The following is a 23,584-nucleotide window of genomic DNA, read 5'->3' as shown; positions in this document are numbered from 1 at the left end:
CGTTCCCCACGTGCTCCTCTCCATGCTGGAGTGGTCTGCTGTGTATATGTGTGTGTGTATATTTATTAAATAAACGGACGTGCGCTGCCTGGGCTGTGACACGCGCTCTGTTTCGGGGGCCCTGTCCGGCTGTCTCGGTGGCCGTGACGGCGGAGTCGGCAGCCCAAAGGAGTCGAGCGTTCGGGACGAGATGCGGGAGGAACGCGCCGGGCGGCTCGTCGCTATCGTTAGAGAACGGCACGACGGGTTTGGTGGTGGTGGTGGTGGCGGGGGCTGTTGGGTTGGGTGGGGGAGGCTTCATCCAGCAGTGGAGTGACCGTGGCTTGACGCGCGAGCCCGTGACACGTCCACCCCCCCCCCCTCTCGGCCATTGTTTGTGCGGAGGGGAGCGGGGAGGCAGTGCGGACGTCCCCCCACCACCAGCCCCACCCCCACCACTAACACCACCACCCCCACCACCCCCACCACCACCACCACCACCCCCACCCCCACCAGCCCCACCACCCCCCCACCGCCACCACCAGCCCACCCCCCCGCCACCCGCCTCACGTCGCTCACCCAGAACCCAAACAAACCCAGACAGAACGAGAGAGATGGAGGGGAGAGCCGCGGCTGCGTTCTACGGAGCGGGACGCCGGGGGGAGGAGGGGTGATGGGAGGAATGAGAAGAGTGAGGGGAGGGGTGGGGGGAGGGGTGAGGGGAGGGGTGAGGGGAGTGAGGAGAGGGGTGGGGGGAGGGGTGATGGGAGGAGTGAGGAGAGTGAGGGGAGGGGTGAGGGGAGGGGTGATGGGAGTGAGGGGAGGGGTTAGGGGAGGAGCCGGCTGTGTGAGGGGAGGGGTGAGGGGGAGGAGCCGGCTGTCGGGTGCCGTCGCCATGGCAGCCACACAGCAACGCGGCCCGCGCTCCCAATCCCGCGACCCGAGTATTCGACGGCCCCGCTCGTGGCCAACGCCGGTGACGATTTATCTCCCCTCGGGTCGACTCCGCCTCTCCTCGGGTCGACTCGGCCTCGAGACGAGCACCCCGGTGCGGTGTTGGGGGTGAACGTCGCCGCGGGGGTGGGGGGGAGACAAAGGCGGCCGGGCGTGGTGCTGGCCAAACCCCACCCCCTCGTGCGCCGTGCCGGCTTTCAGAGGCGCTCGCTTGCAGCACTTGCCCCAACAGTCTATTAAGGCTATACGGAGGATCTTTGTACCTGCTGTGGCGTACACACATCAGCACTGGGGGATACAAAGGTGGCCAGGCGTGGGGGTTTTCTCCGGCCCCACTCCACCCCTTCGTGCGCCTGGTGGCTTGTATAGAGGGGCTCGCCATCTTCACTCGCCCACAGAGTGCCGGCAAGGCCGTAGCCATTGGGGGGGGGGGGGGGGGGGAAATCTTCCAGGGGGGCTGGGGGTCCCAACCCCAGAAAAAAAAATCTGAATTTGAAAAATAATTTCCTGCCATAAAATATTTAAAAAATTCACTAACACATGGGATGGACTCTTTTTTTAATTTACAATAATGTCGAATAGTGTATTGTATTACATTGCTCTGTTTTTTACTTTTTTACCATTTCTTGTTTCATTGTATGTAATGGCAGAGATTAGGGATTAATAAAGTACAACCATAACCACAATCATATCAACAGAAATCTATGCATTGATTTATATGAAGACAAGTCCAGATATTGTGGCCAAGTTTTAACAAATTGTTTTTATTTACATAGCATAGCAATCATTTGTTTAATACCAAAATATTGGGGGGGGACATTTTGAGCATATTTGAATATTGGTGGGGGATGTGTCACCCCCAATGTAGATTATAATTACGGCCTTGAGTACCGGTATACGTAGGACGTAACTTGATGGGGTATTGCCCGTCGTACCGTGTGTACGTGTTCGCAGCAGTTCATCCGCTGGCTTTGGTCACCAATGTCAATGACTATTTGAAGCGGGCATCGGCCCCCCTCCCCCTCTCTCTGTGTGCGCTGTGTCAACATTAGCACTTTGGAAACAAAGGCGGCTGGTCTGGCCGTGGTGCTGGCCACGCATCCCTGCCATCCGTCATACTGGCCCCCTCAATGGGTCAAGGCGGCTCTTAGCACCGCCGATCTATAAACCAAAGCCAGGGAGAGCGGTCGGTGTCTGTCGATCGGTCGGCACGCAGCTCTGCGCTAAGATGACAGGACGGTGAGCCAAGGGCTTGTCCATTGCTGGTGTGGCCTTCCCCTTGATCTGCTCAGCCTCGAACAAAATGTATATAGTGTTCTCTGTCAGAGTGATGGGAAGACAAAGGCAGCAGCAGCAGTAGGCTGTGTACCAGTCATGAACAGCGCTTGGTACAGGAGGCGAGCCAGGGTGTACATGCGGCCTGTGTCTTTATCGTTGGCGTGATGGAGAGATCTTGCGCGTGTGCCCGTGTGTGCGCTGTCTAATGTTCTGTCAGTACATGGTGCTCGTGTGGCTCACGATGGCCTTCGTCCAAATCCATAATTGCACAGTAAAGGGTCCTCAGGAAAATAAGTGACGCTTGAATATGTTTTTTTTCCACATCGACGTGAAACTTGTTAAACATATATATGTGAAAGGACCCACATAACACGTGACAAATAGTAGACGCACAGTGACGCTGTCCTAGTTGTCTTCATCGGCCTTAGCGGTGGAAATAGCGCTCTTGTCAAGAGGAGCTTGCAGCCTAGAGTAGCTTACGCATTCAACAACCGCCGTTCGCCACGAAGTGGAGGTGACGTCGCCAAGGCGCTTGTGCCAGGCTATGTGCACTTTGCGAAGTGTTGAAGGAGGTCACAGAACAGACCGACACGCATGGCCATTGCCTCCGCGATGAGTCTCAACATGAGCGGACCCTGATCGTCGCGCTGCACGTTTAACCGAGCCCCTCCTGTAAACACCGCACGCTTTGGCGTTGTACTGCACTCTCTCGAGCGGCGCTTCTCAGCCTTCTCAACTCCACGGCGCAGACTTTCGAGTTTGTTCCATTTTCCCGGCGCACCGAACCAAATACTCACCGTGGTGCCCAGGCGGGTGGGTGGGAAGGCGTCGTCGTTGCGGCCGTTTGCCTGCCCAACTGCGTGTGTGCAACCGAGGGACTTGAGAGGGCCCAGGGTGGGGGTCGACGTCTGTGCCAGGACGAGAGGTATGGAGTGGGGGGGGCTTGAAGGTCTTTCCTTTCCCATAATTCAGAAAATCTGGCGGCACACCTGGGAGTTTTGCCGCGGCAGGCCGGTCTACCGCGGCTCTGGGGCGGTGGTGTGCAACGCGTGGTCCCAGCCCGGCTGTGGGAAGTGGTCCAAAGAGTTTGCTGCAGATCCTCGGACGTAGGATTTGCAACAAAAAAATGTGGTTGGTGCATAGCGGACCACAAAAATGTGTTGAGGGTTGACAGTGGCAGAGTCTACTGTTTCAGAAAGGTCTGGAATCGCTGAACAAGTGGTGATGTTGAACCTTGCCCTGTCTGCGCGAGTGAGTGTGCACACACACACGTGTGTATGAGTGTGTGTTTTTATGTGCGTGAAGTGAACGTGCTTGTTTATAAACAAATAGCGACTGGGCACGGTGTTTGCCAACCCACTCCCTCATGCTCTGTGCCGGCCTTCATAGGTGCTCGCTAACAGCACCTGCCCCAACAGCCCATGTGGCTACAGCGGGGATCGTTCCTCTGCGTTCGTATGCATCCTGGCCAGTGCATGTGTGCACATGGGCCCTTGCTTACGTGATGGTCCGTTCGTCATCTGAGCCATCTGTCAGAGATGAAACAACCGGTGATGTTTTTGTGATTATTGAGGATTGCTTAAGTTGTCAGCAACCCAAGTCGGCTGTGACTAAGCAAACCGGAGAGTGGCAGGGCTGGTCTGGCACTGGTAACCTCTCGGCGTGTGTTTGTTTTGCACAAATGTGGACTGCAGGCCTTGGCGTAGCATGGTTGGCATGGGCACCGGTCGATGTAAGCTTAGAAACGGTGACCCCCTATTCCTATTTTTACTTCACCAGGTAAAGCCCACTGAGCCACGTGGCTCTTTATTAGAAGCGACCTCGCAGCAAATGATTGCTCAACAAAGTGGGCTTAATCGTGTGGAAATGTATTGCAGCCAAACAATCTAAACGCACGTTTCTAAATGGTAAGGGGGAAACCGGAGGACCCAGAGAAAAATCCACGCATCCACGGGTAGAGAGAGGCACGTAAACCCCAAATATACAGCAGGCGCCAGGGTGGGGATTGAACCCACGACCCCGTGCATACAAGGCGAGGTAGTTAACATATCCTAGCCACTGCGACGCCCTCCCCTCCCCCTTTGTCGAATTTCCCTCCTTGTCCGTAGCGCGGTGCCTGGCTCATTGCCGTGCGTGGGCCCCCGATGGAGTTGCAGCGCCTGCGCACAGCTCGCTAGCTACGCCGCTGGCTCCAGGGAAGGAAACAACACGACGTGGAGTTTAGATAGCGGGCGACCGAAACGCGAACCCATCTCAGGACACTGCGCAGAAACCGAGCGGCGCGTGTAGACTCCATCGATTCACCAATTGACTTTTGACTTAAAACTTTCGTGACTGCAGGAATTCATATTCTATGGTTATTTCGGTAAAGTCACGTAGATAGAAAAAATAATAAAAATGAAAATAAAGTGAATAAAAAAAAATAAAACATCACGACGTTTCGACCGCAACACAAGCGGTCGTCATCTACGTGACTTTCCCGAAAGAACCATAGAATATCGCCAATTGACATCTACTTGAAATCTCACCGCGCGCGTGCCACGACGCTGGTGGCGAATCGCGCGCGTAAAGGACTGCAAACCGTTTCCGAGCGCCTCCGCTCGCCAGTGGCAAAAGTAATCCTCGATTGTTTAATCGATTCGTGGCCTTTCATGATGTTGCCTGGGAAAGGTGGGGGGGAAGGTGGGGGAGGGGGCTTGTTACGGTTTTCACTGAAAAGGGTAAAACCTTGGGGACGTTTAGCGCAGATTTGTGTCTGCATTCGCGATCCCTTATTCAATTACATCAGTAAAATAAGTATAACCCGTAAAAACTAAGTTTTTCACTATAAATCCTTTATATGCGTGGCAGCGAACTTAATATAAAGGATTTAAAAATATATTCGCCTGTGGAGGACGCGGGGATCGATCCCGCGACCTTTGGCATGGGAAGCGAGGGCGCTACCAACTGCGCTACTCCGCCACGGCCTGTGGAGGGGTTACGCTCTGGGCTCTTACACTGTGCGTTCTATTTGAATATATGTAAAATAAATATTTTTTGCCTAAAAAGTGTAACATTTTGGGAATTTTTTTTCACGAACATTAATTGTCTCGCACAACGAGTCTGTGTGGAAAATGTCAGCTCGATTGGATCACGGGAAGTGGGTTAAAAAACGACCGAAAGATTTGCACGGTCGTAAGCAAGCAAGCAAGCACGCAAGCAAGCAAGCAAGCGAACTTAATATAAAGGATTTAATTAGGCGCAAAGCGACTTTTACCTTTTTAGTTTCACTTCGACGGGTGGCACCAAGTCTCGAATGAACTCTGCGGGTGATTTGACGGACGCTCAATGCCTTTGCGCTGTGTCAATCACAAATGCCAGGGTCTTGAGAGCTGGTTGCGTCTGTGTGTGGTTGTGGTCCGTGCGTGTGTGTGGCTAATGTTCTGCGATGTGACCCGAGTTTATATTTACGGTTGTTTTGACAAAACATAAAAAAAAATTGTGTCCGTATCTGGCTGAGAGCTCGTCTAGGTCAGCTCAGCCTGAAATGAGTGCCGCGATTGGTGTGTCAGTGATGGCTGATCGTTGACTCACCACCGCGTTATCGGTGGTGCAAGGCAGAGCATTTGCACCCACAAACAGAACATTTATCTTAACATGTGCACTATTAGTGGATTTTTTCAATGTTTCATTATTATTATGACTGTGCTTTGTATGTGCAAGAGGGCATGAGTGTGCTGGCACAAGTTGGCCTTTACATTTGTAAGAATCCGCGGAACATTAATCATGGAAATAAAATAAAGTTTCTATTTTTAAGGTATACTTTTGCATGGGGGGAGGGAAAAAATGTGCATTAAAATATGCAAACTGTACATAAGTGACTCCTACACGTGTGTGAGCACATGCGTGTGTGCGCACGTGCGTGTGTGTGTGTAGGTGTGCGTGGGAGGGTGGGTGCGTGGCTGCTTGTGCGAGAATCGTGGTGTGGTGGTCAGCGCTATAATTCCAGGGACTCCACTTTATTTCCTGGCCACGCGCACCAGGAGTGATCAATATCTGCCTTGCTTCAGCCAGCCGAGCCAAAACTGAGCACCTGGCGAAGTTTGTCAAAGTACAAAACAACACAAACGTGGGTTTGTGCTGTGTCCAAACGCGAGCGCATTGCCAAGCAGCTGTCTACAAACGCGGGTCGTGTTTGGTTTATAGACACAGGGGCCGTCAGGCAATCATAGGCGGAGGAGAACAGGAAGACCTTGCGGAGCCTGGACTTGAACACGAAAAGGGAGTCGACAGCCCAGATGGCTGGGGGAAGATAGCGCCAGACTGGGGGGGGGGGGGGAGACAGCAGAAGAGAATGAGCGACCTCCCAATGAGCAAAGGTTGACTGGTTGCTTTGACAGAAGGCCTTGGTTGCTGGAGTAGAGAGTGCGTGGAGGGGAGTAGAGTGAGATGAGAGGGGAGAGGGAGAAGAGCGCGTGGAGGGGGGTAGAGTGAGATGAGAGGGGAGAGGCAGGAGAGTGTGTGGAGGGGAGTAGAGTGAGATGAGAGGGGAGAGGCAGGAGAGTGCGTGGAGGGGAGTAGAGTGAGATGAGAGGGGAGAGGCAGGAGGGTGCGTGGAGGGGAGTAGAGTGAGATGAAAGGGGAGAGGTAGGAGAGCGCGTGGAGGGGAGGGGTAGGCAGGCGCTTTGTCCGTTGTTATTTTTGCCCTCAATGTATTTATTTGTTGTAATACTTGGCGTCATCTTTATCTTCAGTCATTATGTTTGCTTGTTTTGATAATAATTGGCTCGGACCGCCTTGTGCCGTTGTTATCTAAGACCCGTGCGCGTGTGCGTGTTGGCGTACACAATCGTTGATGTCCTTGCGGTTTGTATTCCCCTGGCCACGACGTGAGATGTTGATCCACGTTTCCCCGGCACGAGCCGAGCTGGCCCAGCGCTGGCCCCTGCCGTGAGCGAGAGCGTTGGCAGCCCGGAGAAATCTAAAAACACAGCGGGGACAGCGAAAAAAGCACCGTGCTTCGTGAGCACGGGAGACACGCACAGTGGCTGTTTGGCAGCAGGTAGCGATTCAGGCTCATGGGTTTGATTCGAGGATTCACTCTCATTTTAAAATTCTGGTGAGTGTTGCGGACAAAGTTTGAGTCTCAAAATTCTGATTTTAAAGATTCTGACTTGTGGCTGCAGGGGTCACGCTTTGGTACACGATACGATGCGTGAATTGATCATCGTTTACCCACTGAGTCTCAGGACTTTTTTCCAGGAGGATCCTGCCAAGTAGGAGGCAATGCTGCTGCTGCTGTGTGTGATCCCAATCGAGTAATTTTTCAGGCAAATTTTTTCAGCATCGGTACATTTACGCAAAATAAATTTACATTGCATGTTTTTTTTGTTTGTTTTAGCAGAAGGGGGGAAGAGAATAACAACCTCCTCACAGAATAGCGCCCGAGTCGGCCATAGACAGAGGTAGAGAAGGAAAGTCACGAGCCTGAACTTGAACAGTGACAGGGAGCCAATGGCACAAATTTCTGGGGTAGTGACATCCAGACTGCGGGGGGGGGGGGGCAGAAGGTAATATCTGTTTTGTTTTTGAAAAGCCAAGATATATGTTCCCGGTAGCGAACAGGACCTTTAAAAGATGTGTTCTTGGCTTTTGCGTGCGGGGCCAGAGCTCGGCTCGTGGTCCTCCTGGCGGGGCCTCGTTGTGTGATCTGCACGCAGCACCACGTTGATGGCGCTGCGAACTCTGCCACGGACGGTGACATCACACCACTGCCGCCGCCAGGAATTCGCCAGGAATCAGGTCTTTGGGCCCCCAATATTCATCGGGCGCGAGAAGTTAGATACAGATGGGCATCAGGGCCGCGCTGATAAACGAACGCACACTCCCCCGCACGCGCTCAGATAACACGGAGACGCGTGAGAGCCGCACCGTTCGTAGATTGATGGATAGGCGGGTAGCATGACACAGGTTTCACAGTCACTGACTTGCTGCCCAATGGCGACTCGTGTTCTCTCTCTGTGCGTGCTTTATATCGACAGAGAGCACAACTCTAAGCCTTAAGAGATTGTCTGTTGCTATGAGATGGAGCACACTTAACTCTTCCCACGCACGCTCCACGTGTTGTCTCTTGCTAGCGGGTGAATACAGCGGCACGCCGGGGGCTACGCTGCCGCACGTGAATTGTAATGGAGCACTGTGGAGGCAGCAGCAGCGAGGTTTGGTGGTTCAGCGCACACAGATGATGTTTGTGAAACTCCCTTCACGTGGACGTCGATGAGATGTCATACCCTGGCTCGCCAGGAGAAGGCAGGACAGCAAGTGTGGACTAATCGCCATCTGTTTCTATCTGTACGGGCATGGAGCCCCCTCGCGCACGGCGTGGGTTTTCTCCGGGTGTATATAATACACACAAGTCGTCACTGATTGGCTAAGAACCTCTTACAATAAACGTGGCAACAGCAGCAGGACCCTCCTGAGTCCTGGGACTGTGTGGCTCTCCTGGATAAATAAATATATATTGGTATCATGGGCTGGAGCGGTGTTGCAGCGGTTACCACAATGCGCTGTCCAAACTGCGACGACCCGAGTTTGATTCCCGGCCATGGTACTTGCGTCCCGCTGCATCCTTCATCAACTCGTGGCGAAGTATGATCAAACAACCCCTTTGACGGCGACACGACATTGAGAGGCCTTTGATCGGCAGTGGAGCAACATGGGGTTGTGAATAGTTTTTATCCTTAATATAGTTTTCAATGTAATTCTGTTGGCATCGTGCAATCCTGCAAAGCGTCTGACCCGATTCTCTGTCCGCGATGGTCGCGTTTTGGCAAGCTATATGACTCACAGTACTGCCGTCAAGCACTTCTGGGAGATTCTGTGTTTTGTTAAAAGCTGCATTTGAAAGGTTTCCATATCCGTTCTATTTTGAGGCATGAGCTCAAATATCTCCAATGCGGCCGAGGGCGCTTCCTGGAGGTCAGCTGGCTGACAACCATCGCGGCGTAGATCTCAGCAATAGCCAGAGATAAACAGGCTCTGGGTTGGATGAATGACGGAACAACATTTGAGATGATTGACATTTAAACTATTTGTTCTGGGGCAACCCCAAAAATAACTCCCAATAATCGCGGATGCAGGAAAAGAAAAAACATTCGGCTCGAACTCTTTCGATCGAGCCACGCTGATTTCTGAATCAAAATCCAAGGGAGTTTTTTTTCTTAGACGAGGCCTCTCGTTCATCGACGAGGCCTCTCACTTTGTAAAAGGTTCCCCGTGGCCCCTCCCAAGCCGAAGTTGTCGTTGCAGTATTCACAATCGTGTTTCTTTTGGTGTCTTGTCGTGTTACCCACAAAATTAATTTGGCGGTCCGCCTTTGCACACTGAATCGAAGGGGAGGGAAAAAAAACCTCCAAACCCTCCACACATCGCAGAGAGGAACAGCACTGCCGCTGTCGTGAGCGCAACTCAGAGTGGCCGCCAACTCGGAAAGGTCACGGAGTCACAGCAATCCGCTGCGTAACAGACTGGAACCAGTGGTGAAAATTCTACATTCCCGTGATGGGGATGAATCAATCTTAGGTGCCGACTGCTGTTCATATTCCACAGAGTTCTCATTTTGGTGATGCTCAGCCACGATGAATCCACTGCTGGATGGATTATGGCATAAGTACGTAACACGGCGCAAGATGTGCTACTTTCCATACTCTGAAGCTGTTTAATGTTCGGATCGTATCTGGCCAGTGTCTGTAACCAAGTCGCCAGAAATGTGCCTGATTCCGTGAGATCTCGGAAACTAAGCAGGTATGCATCTGGACAGCGTTTGGATGGGTGCATAACAGGTGCTGTAGGCTGCCACAGGTGTTCTAAGTGGCAGGCAGCAGGGGACAGCGCAGGGTGATCTGTCGTTGTGCTGTACCTCTGTGCTCCCCGCTTTCAGTAACCAAGCGCGGCGACGTTCGACGCGACAACCACGGCGACCCGCGCGGCGGTTGCGATTCAGGCCCTCATCCAGAAGTAGATTATGAAAGGTGGTCGCGTATGCGCAAGCGTGCCCTCTCGCTCGCGGAACGCGGCCGCACGGTGAGGCGGCAGCGCCGCACGGTGAGGCGCCAGCGCCGCGTGACGCTCGCGCGATCGAAGCGCGGCGGCGGAAGCCGCTCCGGTCGGGGCTCGGCACAACCCGCCCTTCAGAGCCCCGCCGGCTCCGGCCTCGTTTATCTTGCTCTCTCAATTCCCCTCTCCATTCTCCCCTTTTAGCAAAAACGTCGCCGAGCAAAACGCAGGAAATTAATAAACAAGCAGCGGTTACTCCGTGGGCAACGTGGCAGTACGTGTGGGTTGTGCCGCGTCCTGATTCCTGGCCATGCCAGCTGTCAGTCGTGCTCCCTGCCTATGGTACAATACACTGCCGGCACAGCAACAACAATAATGATGGTTAAGTACAGCTGTGTATCAGTCTACTGCTGGACGAAGGCCATCGTGCACGAGAATTGAATTTGCGGTTTGTGGGAACGATTTTTCACTCGTCACGCCGCTAGAAGTGGTGGTGGCCGATTGCCGAGGCTATCGAGAAAGCGCACGCCGTGGAGGTCGGGCGATGAATTCGGCTCGTCGAAGTGCGGCCAGGGTTGCCGCCACTCCTGGCTCGTCCTGGGAGATCTGTAAGTCTTCCCGGGAATTCTTGGTGTTTTGACTGTCGCGTGATAATCCACAGGCTCGAGACAACGCGATTACACGATGACAAATTATTCGGTGGTGGTGCTGCTGCTTCGGCAGTGGTGCACAGACACTAACAGCAACAACAAACTCGACACATTCATTAAAAATACTGCCTGACCTCTCGTGTACTCTGAAGAAGGGCCTGTTATATATGCGTCTCCTTGTAAGGCCGCGGTGTTATTGACGAATGTGTTGAGTTCTATATCTTGCTGATCTCGTTAAGGAGCGTAAACCATCATCACGTGAACTCTTGTCATCCTCGCACTAGCGGCTTTCGGCTCAGCCATCGAACATAGACGGTCACCGCATCGCACGCGCTATCATATACGCTTCTGCGGCCGTCTGGAACGCTCTTCCGATATTAGGAAGAACTGTGTTTAGTTTGTTGTCTCTCCCCCCCACACCTCCGATTAGCACGTTTGGCTACGTACGGTGCGAAATAAGTTCAACGCACGTGTATGGTGTCATTCGTGACGTAGTTCTGCCCACGGTATTGCGAGGTGCCCACCGTAACCACAGCCCCCTGCCTGTGTGCGTTGGCGCTGGCGGCGCGCGGTGCAGATGGTGAGGACGACGTGGAGTGGGACATGCGGGCAACCCGCCCGGACTCCCTAGAGGACTGCCCCTCCCCCAACAGCGCATTACCCCGGCGCCCGCGTGGACGCCCGGCCAAGAAGAAGTCGAGCGAGCGCAAGCACCAGCAGCAGCACCAGCAGCAGCACCAGCAGCACCAGCAGCACCAGCAGCAGCACCAGCAGCAGCACCAGCAGCAGCCGCAGCAGCACCAGCATCGCGGAGAGCCGGTGAGTGCGGTGCCTGATGCGCGAGTGTGCATGTCTCTGTGTCCGCGTGTGTATAGCTCACAGGCACTCGCTAATAGCACTCGCCCCTACGGTCTGTTAGGGCTACACCGGGGATCTTTGTCTTTGTTCTAGCTCACAACAACGAGCGGCGCGCCGGGCTGCTAAAATACAGCAAGTTGGCATAGTAGGGGGCACAGATGGTGCATCTGCCAGTCATCTCAGTCAGTCAACCTATGGCATCTGGGTCTGTCCAGGGATCTCCTGTTAGCGAGCCTTCGATATTTTGCTTGGCCTCGGAGTGTACCTGGCTTGGCACAAGCACTGTGGTGATGTCACTGACACTTAGTGGTGAATGGCGACTCTTGTTGTTGCTGTTGTTTTTGTTGTAGGTGGGGAGCGGTCGTGTAGCGGTTAGCGCGCTGTACTACGAACCAGGTGACCCGAGTTCAATCTCCACTCGCATTGGCGATGAGCAATTTAACCAGTTCTGGACTTACCCCAAGGTCGACTCAGCCTTAAATGAGCACCTCGTGCGGTGTGTAAACATCACCTAGACAAAGGCAGCTGGGCGCGGTACCGGCCACACCAGCTCCCACGTGCCGCGTTGCGCTCGCTGGCGGCACTCGCCGCGCGAGTCTATTAGAGGCAACACGGAGGATCTTTGTATTTTTCACGCGAACACGGAAGCATTTATTTTCCGCGGCGGGGCCGAGCCGATGGCGCCTGCGCGGTGGCTCGGGCGTGTTAACCTGCAGGCGATTTGCAGGTCAGGGAGTGAAAGGCGGGGGGGGAGGGCGCTGCCGAGGAATGTTAAGCTCTCCGGGTTAGATTTTTGTTTTACACCTGCGGAGTTATCAAAAGGGCCAGACGCCCGACAGGTGAACCGCCCGGCGCGTGCCCAAGGAAGTGCCGCTGTCGGCGTGTTCTTTTCAATCAATCAACGCCAGGTACCCCGCCAAACTCATCCCCCCCACACCCCATTCCCCCCGGACAGCAACATTGCCCCTGGGTTGAGCTGCCTGGCTACTCGCACAAAGTGCCCTCGTGGGGCCAGCTAGCGCAACTCACCGCTGACTTAAGCCCCACGGAGCAGCAGTGGCGCTGGGTGTGGAGCGAACCAAGCAAAGGTTTAGGGCCACAAGCAGCTGACGGGCGCCCTTGAGCCACTCGGCGAGTGCGCGCACGGGACACAATTGCGAGCGGCGGACGTTTATTGGAGGCTGGCCGGTCCCAGGCCGCTCCCGGCCAACGGCAGTGACGATTATCTGTAAACCGGTCCTGGGCCTTCGTTACGTGGAATCAGCCGCAAATAACAACCTATTGCGGTGTGTAAACATTGCCACTTGGGAGACAAAGGCGGCCGGGCGTAGTGCTGGACACCCACACCCTCGTATACCGTGCCGGCCTTCATAGGTGCTGCTGGCTAACAGCACTTGCCCCAACAGTCTGTTCAGGCCATACGGGGATCTTTGTCTGTGTATCTGTACAGTGGTTGGCGTTATGCTACCATCAGTGATAAATGAACTAACCGACCCTCAGTGCTGCCTTCACTGACCCGTAGAGACCGGCGTGGTGAAGTAAAGTTAAACAACACCCGCCAATGGCACTGTGTGCGAAGGGCTTCATCCAGCGGTGGACATGAAGTCTTCAAGCAGAGGTGATTGTCTGGGGAGGACAGAATGCCGGGCAGGATGTTTGGGTACACGCCTCTTCACGGTATCATCAGGGGCCATTCCACCTCGATGCATTAATCAGAAGGCGCCGTGAGATAAATTGTAAATTAGGAGTTTCCATTGCGATTCGGATTACACAGTAACGAGCGTGTCGTGAACTTAGCCCTAATCACGCTGCTTGCGACTGCTCATTGCAGAGCGCGCACGCGAAAATGTTTACCCGCGAGCGTCGTGCGTTTTGTGTAACGTTGCCGTCGCGAGCACACTCATAGTGATTCACTTTATTTTTTCAAGGCTGTCCCGCTAACCTTAATCAACGGCGGTTATGTGCACATTGAGTGCAAGCTGTCGCGTGCATGTGTGTGTTCCCGCGCGTTACCACACGCACGGTCGTTTGTTGTGCCTGGCCATGTGGTTCCACGCTCGGTCCAAACCACTTTTGTGGTTTGGACCGAGGGCTGACCACTTCTTTTGTGGTTCAGGGTTTCGTGGTCCGATGTCGAAGAATATATTTTAAAAAATGCGTGTGTATTGAATTACGAGAAACTGATAGTGGGGATTGCCCCGTTTCTAGCAGCTGCAGTATCGCATGCTTTCAAAAAGTAGCCCAAATTTGTTATTCGTGATAAAATTCAACAACCACCTCAATATGTAAAATGCGTAAGCCTCGTTTAAAAAAACATTTCCTTCAAATTTTGTGAGGCCCAAAAAAATATAAATTTAGTTTTTTTTTACTTTTAAATCTGATGTCATATTTACATGTAGTGCCCTTCAACACCTCAGGTAATCAACTTTCATAGACCCATGCTCCGTAAAAAAAAGTTTTTCTAGTTGCCAAATTTAATCTACATAGCACTTCTAGAACATAATTAGACATTAGAATCACATAAGTCTCATTCCCTCACTCATTCATAACGTCAATGTATATTTGCCACATACAGCATTGACTCAAAGATCCCCATATAGCCCTAACAGCACAGACACACAAAATACAAAAATATCTGTGAGCGAGTACCCACGAAGGCAGGCATGACACATGAGGGGGCGAGTGGCCTGCACCACGCCCGGCCGCATTTACCTCCCAAGTGGCGATGTTTACACACTGCACCAGGTACTCATTTGAGGTTTAGTCGACCTAGGGGAGGTCCCGAACTGGTATGATCGTAACTGGTGTTGGAAGTCAGTGGGAATCAAACTCAGGTCGCCGGTTCACTCACCGCTGCACTACCGCTCCCCACGCATGCACAGCTACGCACCTACACACACGCACAGCTACGCACCTACGCACCTACACATACACAGCTACGCACCTACACACACACACAGCTACGCACCTACACACACGCACAGCTACGCACCTACACACACGCACAGCTACGCACCTACACACACGCACAGCTACGCACCTACACACACGCACAGCTACGCACCTACACACACGCACAACTACGCACCTACGCACTCACACAGCTACGCACCTACACATACACAGCTACGCACCTACACACACGCACAGCTACGCACCTACACACACACACAGCTACGCACCTACACACACGCACAGCTACGCACCTACGCACCTACACACACACAGCTACGCACCTACACACACACACACAGCTACGCACCTACACACACGCACAGCTACGCACCTACACACACGCACAGCTACGCACCTACACACACACACAGCTACGCACCTACACACACGCACAGCTACGCACCTACGCACCTACACACACACAGCTACGCACCTACACACACACACAGCTACGCACCTACACACACGCACAGCTACGCACCTACACACACGCACAGCTACGCACCTACACACACACAGCTACGCACCTACACACACACAGTTACGCACCTACACACACACACAGCTACGCACCTACACACACGCACAGCTATGCACCTACACACACGCACAGCTACGCACCTACACATACGCACAGCTACGCACCTACACACACACACAGCTACGCACCTACACATACACAGCTACGCACCTACACATACAAACACAGCTACGCACCTACACACACGCACAGCTACAGACCTACACACACACAGTTACGCACCTACACAGACGCACATGCACCTTGTGCGCACGGTGCGTGTGCGCGCTTATTGGCTATTTACCTCTTGGGCACGGCCACGCCTCGGCCGTCACACTTTATTTACGTGGCGTGGGCCAAAGAGGCTTTAACGAGGAGATCGATGGCCAGAGCTGGGAGGGGGGCAAGCGCGGCCTGATGACCAACACGTGTGAGCTGTTACACGAGGGGTGCGGGGGGGGGCTGGGACGATGGTAGAGGGGTCTGGAGGCTGTCGAGTGCACGCCGCGCTTCTGATTCGCCACGCAGAGCCGGCCCCGTAACGTTCGCACGTTTTTCTCGTCAAAAAATGTTCCGCCACGCACCGCACACACACACAAAAAATACCCACTGCGACCAATCTCGAGTTACAGCATTTGTGTCCATAATCGCACGGGCACAGTAGGCCTCTGGTGGGGTAGAACCAAAAAAAACATTCTTTTCAAGGGAGGAGATAGAGTGAAATGTTTTAATAATAAATTCTGCCAGTCTCTCAGGGCGCCTCGGACGAGTTGCCTCCTCCGGCTGCCACCGCTGCTGCTTCGTTTGAAGTCACGATGGCGGACGCTGTTGGCGAGCGGCGAGGGCACGGAGGCTGTCGAACCGCGTGCCCAGCGTGTCCAGCGTGCCGTGCCCCGTGTGCCCACGTGTCCATGTCCAGCGCGCAGAGGCCCTGCTTGTCTATTTCAAACTAAACCAAAAATATTACATCTGACACCGTTACGTCAAAGATTGCAGTACCGCCCGCCCCCCCCCAAAGCGCCGGGCCCGGGGCAGTTGCCCCGATTTGCCGTGACTCTGTGTGTTACGCTCACATGCACAAGCGTACCCGCAAACTAGAAGTGATTGTGCACGTACGAGGCTAATGGGGAAAAGGTCTCAGTTTAAAGGGCATGGAAGTAAGAAAAAAATCCCCAAATTGAGCACCAATCATTCTTATCGAATATCTATAGGCTGTGAGATGTTATAGGGTTTTTTTTTTACGTTCTAGGAATCATGAAAAAAAAATTCCGTGCAAAATTTGTTTTTGCTCATGGAAAATGTGCTTCCTTATCTGATGCTCACAGGAAGGGAACAGTATCTGAGTGGGAGTTGACTGTAAACGTCCACGCAAGTCGCTGAGCTCATGTATCGCAGAAACGTCTCGCCGTGCTGTCGAGCGCCTTCACAATCTGCTGCCGTTCCCTCCACCGGGGCAACAGCAGCTGATGAGACGGCAACTATCATTGACCGTAGTAGGAAAAGAAAAAAAACTCCACGCGTGGAAATCACACCCACTCACAGCAAGCCCCAAATGGAAATGAGACTCACTGTACGGTGACTTTGTTTTGACATTGAAGCCGCACCGGTTTTTTTTATGCCATAAATACACGCACACAGGCACACGCGCCGTATATTTATCGCATCGCAGCATCGTGGAGAGGTGGCGGCGGCGGGGGCGGCTTGGGGAGGCATTCGTCCAGCAGTGGATGGATCATGGGTATGGTTTTTTTCATTACTGATGATGATGACACTGCATGTGTGTACAGCACGTGAATACGCATTGGCAGTTCGCTGTATTTAGTGGGTCACTATGTCAGGGTGGGGTGGAGCGGTGGGGTGGTGTTCAGATCATTGCGATACAAATCCGGTGATCTGAGTTCAAATCCTAGCCAGGGCTCCACCCACCCCAACCCACACCGAGCAGTGTGGTGAAGTATTGGCAAACAAGTAATGCACTTTAAGTTTAACACGCATTATAAATGCTGTGGCTTGGCTCTCCAACACACCGGTGTGCTGTACTAGTGACGAATTGGCCACGTTCTGTTTACGTGACAACCCTTACTAGTTGGCTGTGTCGGGTTTTAACGACACATTTATATATTTACACGATCTAACCCAACAAACCTCTATTATGGAAGCAATACACTGTCTAATGGCTGTAGATAATATTTTGTAAGTATTATCATTGTTATTGTCGATAAATCATCATCATCATAATTATCAGTTATGATCTATCCTCTGTTGAGCCACACATAAACATCGCCTGTGGCTCTGTAAACACTTATGTGTACTGACTAGTAACAGCTTAAGTACGCGCCGGTGAAACTTCCAGACGGCGTATTTTGGAAAATACTGCAGGAAAGCAACGTTCCCAAAAATGGCTCTCGTTCAGAATGCAAGAACGGAGCGGCCGACACCGGCCTCTGTGGCACAGGCGTGCACGGCACGCCAAACGTACCCTGCACGCCAAACGTAACCTGCACGCATTCGAGAGCGCGTCCGCTGCTCGTCTTAAAAGGAATCCTCACCCGTCGGAATGCTCGGGGGTGATGCAAATGAGAAATCGTCCCGGTGTTACAAATGGTGACGTGCACGCCGGTTTACATCAGTGTTCCCAGGACCCGAAGTGTCCGCCCGTGAGTCTTGAGGCCGGGACAGTACAAAGCCCTCCATTGTACGCACGCTCGCAGCTTGTCCGCTCCTCTGATACAGCTCACGCGTCACCGTAAAGGGTCGCCACCTTCTATTTTAACAATATGTGGACACAGATCAGCATAGAAGCCTTGTAGCTGAAAACAACACGAAAAAATCTATATCCTGGCGTATACGTGTTTGTAACAACGGCGTAAAATCCCCGGGCTGTTTGAATCGTCAAACTATACGGGAAGAGGACGTCCAACACAGGGGATGGGAGGGAATCGCAGGTGCCAGTGGTGGCGGTGGCGGCGGCTTTGGGGAGACCCTCAACCAGCAGTGGATCGACCATGGCTGGCGATGGAGATGGTTGAACACGCTGGTTTGCGGTGTGCTCGTTACGTTTGACATTGGCAGCGTCTGCGCTGATTATGAACGGGAGGCAACCCAACATCACCGCAACAAAATACATGGACAGGCAATACGCCTCCTCCCAGCATTTGTCACTCCTCATAAAAAATATAAAAGTAGTTTTTTTACACATCCCATCAGCCTTGTGGGAGTGATTTTTGTTTGTTCCCTGGCAGGATTTGTTTAAAACGAGCAAAACTCTGGACCAGTTTCGACATTCAGTTTCTCATCGGTCGAGCCAGGCTTTGCTTACTCAGTGTGCCATGCCCTCTCCCTGAAAACAAGACTTACAACATTGAACGCTGCACCGTTTCCCCGTGCACCGTATCTCGACACAAACGTATCTATGGGTAAGAGGTGGGGGTGGAGGTTCGTGTAATGCGACGGTGAGTGCGCACGATCAAGCCGCCTCGTGCCATCGGTGCTGCCGCCGCTGCTAAGGTGACTTTAGAGTAAACGGTAACGACCTCGTCAGGTGCAGAAAGAGACAGACTCCGCCGCCGGCAGAGCCGTCAACGATCAGCAAACCGAAACCCAGCACGTGCATTTGGACACAAATGTTAAAAACCACGAATATATTATAAAAGCACGGATGAGTTTGTCGGGAACATATTGCGCGGCGCGTGACTGACCTACACCGTGCGTGCGAATGCATTTTTTAAAATCGTTCAGCTGTGTTACACTCAACGGATTTTGCTCTTCGGAAGTTCAAGCAGAGGGGGCGGATTGAGCGCACAGAGCGCTTGCAGCACGAGAGGCGAGGCCGGGGGTCCCGGCAAGCCGCGGTGTTTCCCGTCCCGTGCTGCCCGGCCACTCGCCGGCTGCCGCCCGCATGCGTCGATGTTTTTCCCGCGTGCGTCGATGTTTTTCCCACGTGCGTCAAAGTTTTTCCCACGTGCGTCGATGTTTTTCCCGCGTGCGTCAAAGTTTTTCCCACGTGCGTCGATGTTTTTCCCACGTGCGTCGATGTCTCCCACGTGCGTCGATGTTTTTCCCACGTGCGTCGATGCCTCCCACGTGCGTTGATGTTTTTCCCGCATGCGTCGATGTTTCCCGCGTTGCGTTGATGCAGTTTTTGTCCGAGTCACATTCGAAAAGATTAAAATACGAAGGGCCGTGGCTTCGGAAATATGAGATCATGCCACGGCTTCTAAGCCGGTTAAACGGTCGTGCGGAAAACTTGTGCATCTTCGCCATTAATTCCCAATTGATCTCACGGTCTCCCCACCGCCGCCTGGCTCCGTGCCCACGTCCCATGCGAGTCTCTCGACGTCTCCTCCTCGAGTCGGCTGTAGGCACCCAGAATGCACCGGGTTCATCTTGGCGTGCCCTTTTGCACCGCCGTGTTGACACCGAGCTCTGACAGCGGAGCTTTGTTTGGCTAGTTTTATATATTTTTTTTAAGTTAAAGAATGTGGCTCGTCTCCCCCGCTCCCCTGCTTTGTCAGTGTAGAGTGCTGCTTGTTTAGGCGGCGGTCGGCCCTCTCTGAAATTTAAAGGCGTCGACACGACCACTACCACGGCCACAAGCAGCTTCGACCGCTTCGACAATGAGCGAGTGACATTCCTGAGCGGGCCCATTATGTGGGCCACTCTACGTGTCGTGCACAATATATAAACATTTTCTCTTGCCGCCTTTAGAAAGGCAATTCCGTGTTGCTGTTGTTATGTGAGTAGCGTGTTTAGATCCTGGCAAACACACACACACTAGGGGAGTGGAGTGGGGTGGGAGACCCCTCTCAGGGCTTGACTTCAGCCAGGTCTGTCCAGGTGGGCGATCCGTAAAATATTTCCCCACCCGGCACTCCACATCCATAATGACTGTGCCCTCGCTGTAACTACTAGTCACGTACCACCTACTGCCCCAGTCTACCTGCGACCTGGAATCATCTCCAGTGAGACGTTTAGCCTCGATCACTCTCCGCCTCTGTCCGCTCAGCAGCGAGTCGATGGGCAGTTCTCGCGTGCTGGGGCAAAGTGTGGGACACTCCGATCTGGCCAGCTTTGGAAGAGCAGGCCAAGTGACCCTCTAGAGGGGATGTCGAGCCCGAGTGGAACACCTTCCGCCAGCAGTGGCGTGACAAGGCAGTTGCAGGGCTGCACCTTTAGTCCCCTTTTTGTACCAACCGGTGAACGCCTCGCCGGCACAGGACGCCAGAGCTCTTTAACCCCCACGACGTTTAAATACCTCTCCCCGCCCCCAACATCCCCCCCATCCCCACACTCACGTGGCCCTGCCAGCCGCTGTCTCCCCGCTAAGCGACGTGGAGCCGCGCATGTAACTCGGCACGAACCATTCTGCGTCGTCGGCGCGGGGAAGGGAAGTCGCGACGGGCCGGTCCACTCTCGTCCCGTGGGAAAGAGAGAATTACCATGATAGCAGCGTAATGCCCCTTACGCTTTGTTTACGTCACATCGGGCAATTCGAGCGAGGCGCATTCACGTCTTGGGCCCGCTACCTTTTTTGTTTACCGCGATACGAACGAGGCTGCAGACACGTGTAGAAGCGGCGATGGTGCCGGTCGTCAGTGTGTGTGTGCATGTGGGGGGAGCGGTGGTGCAGTGGTCTGTGCGCTGTGCTCCAAACCCGGCGACCTGATTTCGACTCCCGGCTGAAATCATCGGCGAGTCATATAATGAAGCGTTCCTGAGCCTCCACTAGGTTGACTCAGCCTGAAATAAGTCCCCGGCTTGGGCGTGTGAACATCACGGTGTGGTGCTGGCCACCCACCCCTCATGCGTTGTGTTGACCTTCATAGATGCCCACTGACAGCACTTCCCCCATCGGTCTGTCGAGGCTATACTGGGGATCTTTGGTGACTTTGTGAGTGCACGTATGCGAGTACGTGTGTCCCTTGCATCCCGCGCATTGAAAGTCACGCTCACACCTCCAGTATTCGACACGCAGAGTTGCGCGCGCGAGCGTGGATCTTCCACGTGTCACTCGTGTACTTTCCCCAATTACTCACGCACGCCAACTCCGTTCCGTCGCCTGCCCACTCGCACACTCGCGAGTCGCACGAGCGCCGGCGCCCAAATTCCCGCGTCTGTCTGTCTGCCCGTCCGTCCGCACGCGCGTTACCCAGGGTGCTGTGTTGGCACGGAGTGCGCTCGCGAGTGAGTGCGTGCGTGGCCGTACCGGTGGCGAGGGGAAGGTTTTTATATTTAATCGTCTCCTCTGTCCGCGCACAGGGTTCGGCCAAGGCACGCGGCTCGGGCTACGAGACCGGCCTTCGGCAGCGCCCGCCGCGACGTATCCTCTACCAGGCCGGCGAGCCGTTCTACTACCGGCCGCGCAAGCAGGACCTGCTGTGGCTACTCAAGAAGGAGGTAACGCGCGGTGTGCGACATGTGGCGTGGAGGCCGTGCGGTGGGGCAAATCGGCGTCAAGGAAATTGCGACCATAAACGGAATGCCTGGTTCTGTACTTCCACGTACAAACTAAATATAAAACCAATATGGATATTTTACCACGTGAAATATTGTACAACGCTGAGCTATGTAGCCATTTTTCAGAAGTGACCTGGCCACAAATGAAAGCTCAACGAAGTGGCTTATGTGGAAATTGACAGCAGCCAAATACTCTAAATGCGTGATGTTGGTTCTAAATGTGGAGGGAAAACCCAGAGGACTCGGAGAAAAATCCACGCGATCACGGGGAGAGAGAGAGACACGCAAACTCCAAATATACAGCAGGCGTCAAGGTCGGGATCAAATCAACGACTTCCTGCATACCGGGCGAGGTAGTTAACATCTCACGACTGCCACTGGTACACGCACCAACCACGCGTGGGGCGCTCGCCCAGGGAGGAACTGAATTTTCGTATTTCCACTTCGACATTTTCTGTCGTGACTCATCCTTCGCCTGCGCACCCCTTTCTGCCCACACCTTCCCACGGTGCCCAAGAGCGCATTGGGCGGTCTCGATCTTACCCTGGCAACTCTCATATTTTCCGCCGAGCTCGTACTGCGCCCAACAGAGCGGACGTCGTTCAGGGGCAGCCGTGGGCCGCTGTGTTTCTCGCGCTGCGCAATGATTGCAGTGACCTGCACTCGATTCACGGCCACGGCCAACAAATCGGTGGCGAGCGAAAGGTCAACCGGTCCTGTGCTACCCACATCACCAACCCCGCACTCACCGCCACTAACCAGCGTGGGAAACTATGGTTAAACAACTAGCATGACTGGCACGGCGTGGGAAGGTCTTAATCCAGCAGTGGATTGACCCTGGATGGTGATGATGTTGATGGCGATAATGATTCTGCATTGGGTGAACTTTGGCAATGAATAACAAGTTGAATAAAAATAAGAGCGTGGTTAATATTTAACATAATTTTGTCTCAACAAACGAACATCTCAACATTATGGCGGACTGCTCTCCGTCAGGTGAACATTCACGTTCACGGTGAGAGAGAGAGAGTCTGAAATGAACTGGAATACAGGGATGGCGTTGGATGGATGCTGTTGGTACAGCGTGGGTGTTGTCCGATTTGTCGGCGATTAAATTACTTCTGCCGCGACGACGTTAACATTCATCAATCCCCGCGTCGTATCGTGTTCCCACAGCGTCGTGTTATAATTAGGGCCCCCCCAATCTGCCACCGATCTTCAAATCACTCTGCCAAGTCAAGGGCCAAGTCAAGGGTCGGGTCAAAGGGTCAGGTAACGGGCTGGCAGCCCAGGAGTGGAATGCGTTCCGAGAGGATGGTTCACCGAAAAGATGGAGTGACGAAATTGAGGCAAAGCAGTGGATCGGACTGCGCAGGCCTAAGCCTGCGCCGAACGGGTCCATGCTATTGAAGACGGCCGCCGCTGTGCGCTCTCCAGAGTTCGATTCCCCGGTCCGGAATGCCGTCGATTTTGTGAGAAGTGGGACTGCGGTGGGGGGGGGGAGGATGAAGCCGGGGAGCTGTGGGAGTGCTAGAAATAACGGAGAGGTTTGTGGGTGTCTCAAGACTGAGATCTGTTTTGAATCCGGACTCAGTGGTGAGTAGTCTCCACCCCCCGTTATAGAGCCAGACTTAAATTATAACCACACCCAGCGCGAGCGCTGTCAGGATCAAACTTGACCTTGTGTGACGTCCCGTGAGAGATTCAGATGCAGTCCATGTAAACTTTCATCACGTGTTAACGTTACAGCCTGCAATGATTAAACTAAGTAATGTGTGTAGGCTCTCGTTAATGTGCAATCTGTCGATGATTCAGTGCTGCTGTGGCGTTCGACGCCATAAGTTCCAAATTGAATTTGACCGAGTGTAGGGCTCCGGCTTTAGGATCACCGCAGAGCTGT

General features: G+C 53.5%; 1 protein-coding gene across 1 annotated transcript in view; it reads left to right on the top strand.

Annotated features, from left to right (window-relative positions):
• The window catches only part of LOC144719152 (DNA (cytosine-5)-methyltransferase 3A-like), a 114,484-nt gene that overhangs the window by 30,520 nt on the left and 60,380 nt on the right, over positions 1–23,584 (top strand). The window contains exons 5-6 of the mRNA XM_078595025.1: positions 11,473–11,714; positions 21,487–21,624. Of these exons, the coding sequence (XP_078451151.1) occupies positions 11,473–11,714; positions 21,487–21,624 (380 nt within the window). The remainder of the gene's footprint in view (positions 1–11,472; positions 11,715–21,486; positions 21,625–23,584) is intronic.

The sequence above is a fragment of the Lampetra planeri genome, chromosome 5 (assembly GCF_965212315.1).
Source record: "Lampetra planeri chromosome 5, kcLamPlan1.2.h2, whole genome shotgun sequence".
Taxonomy (NCBI): domain Eukaryota; kingdom Metazoa; phylum Chordata; class Hyperoartia; order Petromyzontiformes; family Petromyzontidae; genus Lampetra; species Lampetra planeri.
Note: the sequence above shows the minus strand (reverse complement) of the source record. Positions and strands in the feature narration are given on the sequence as shown.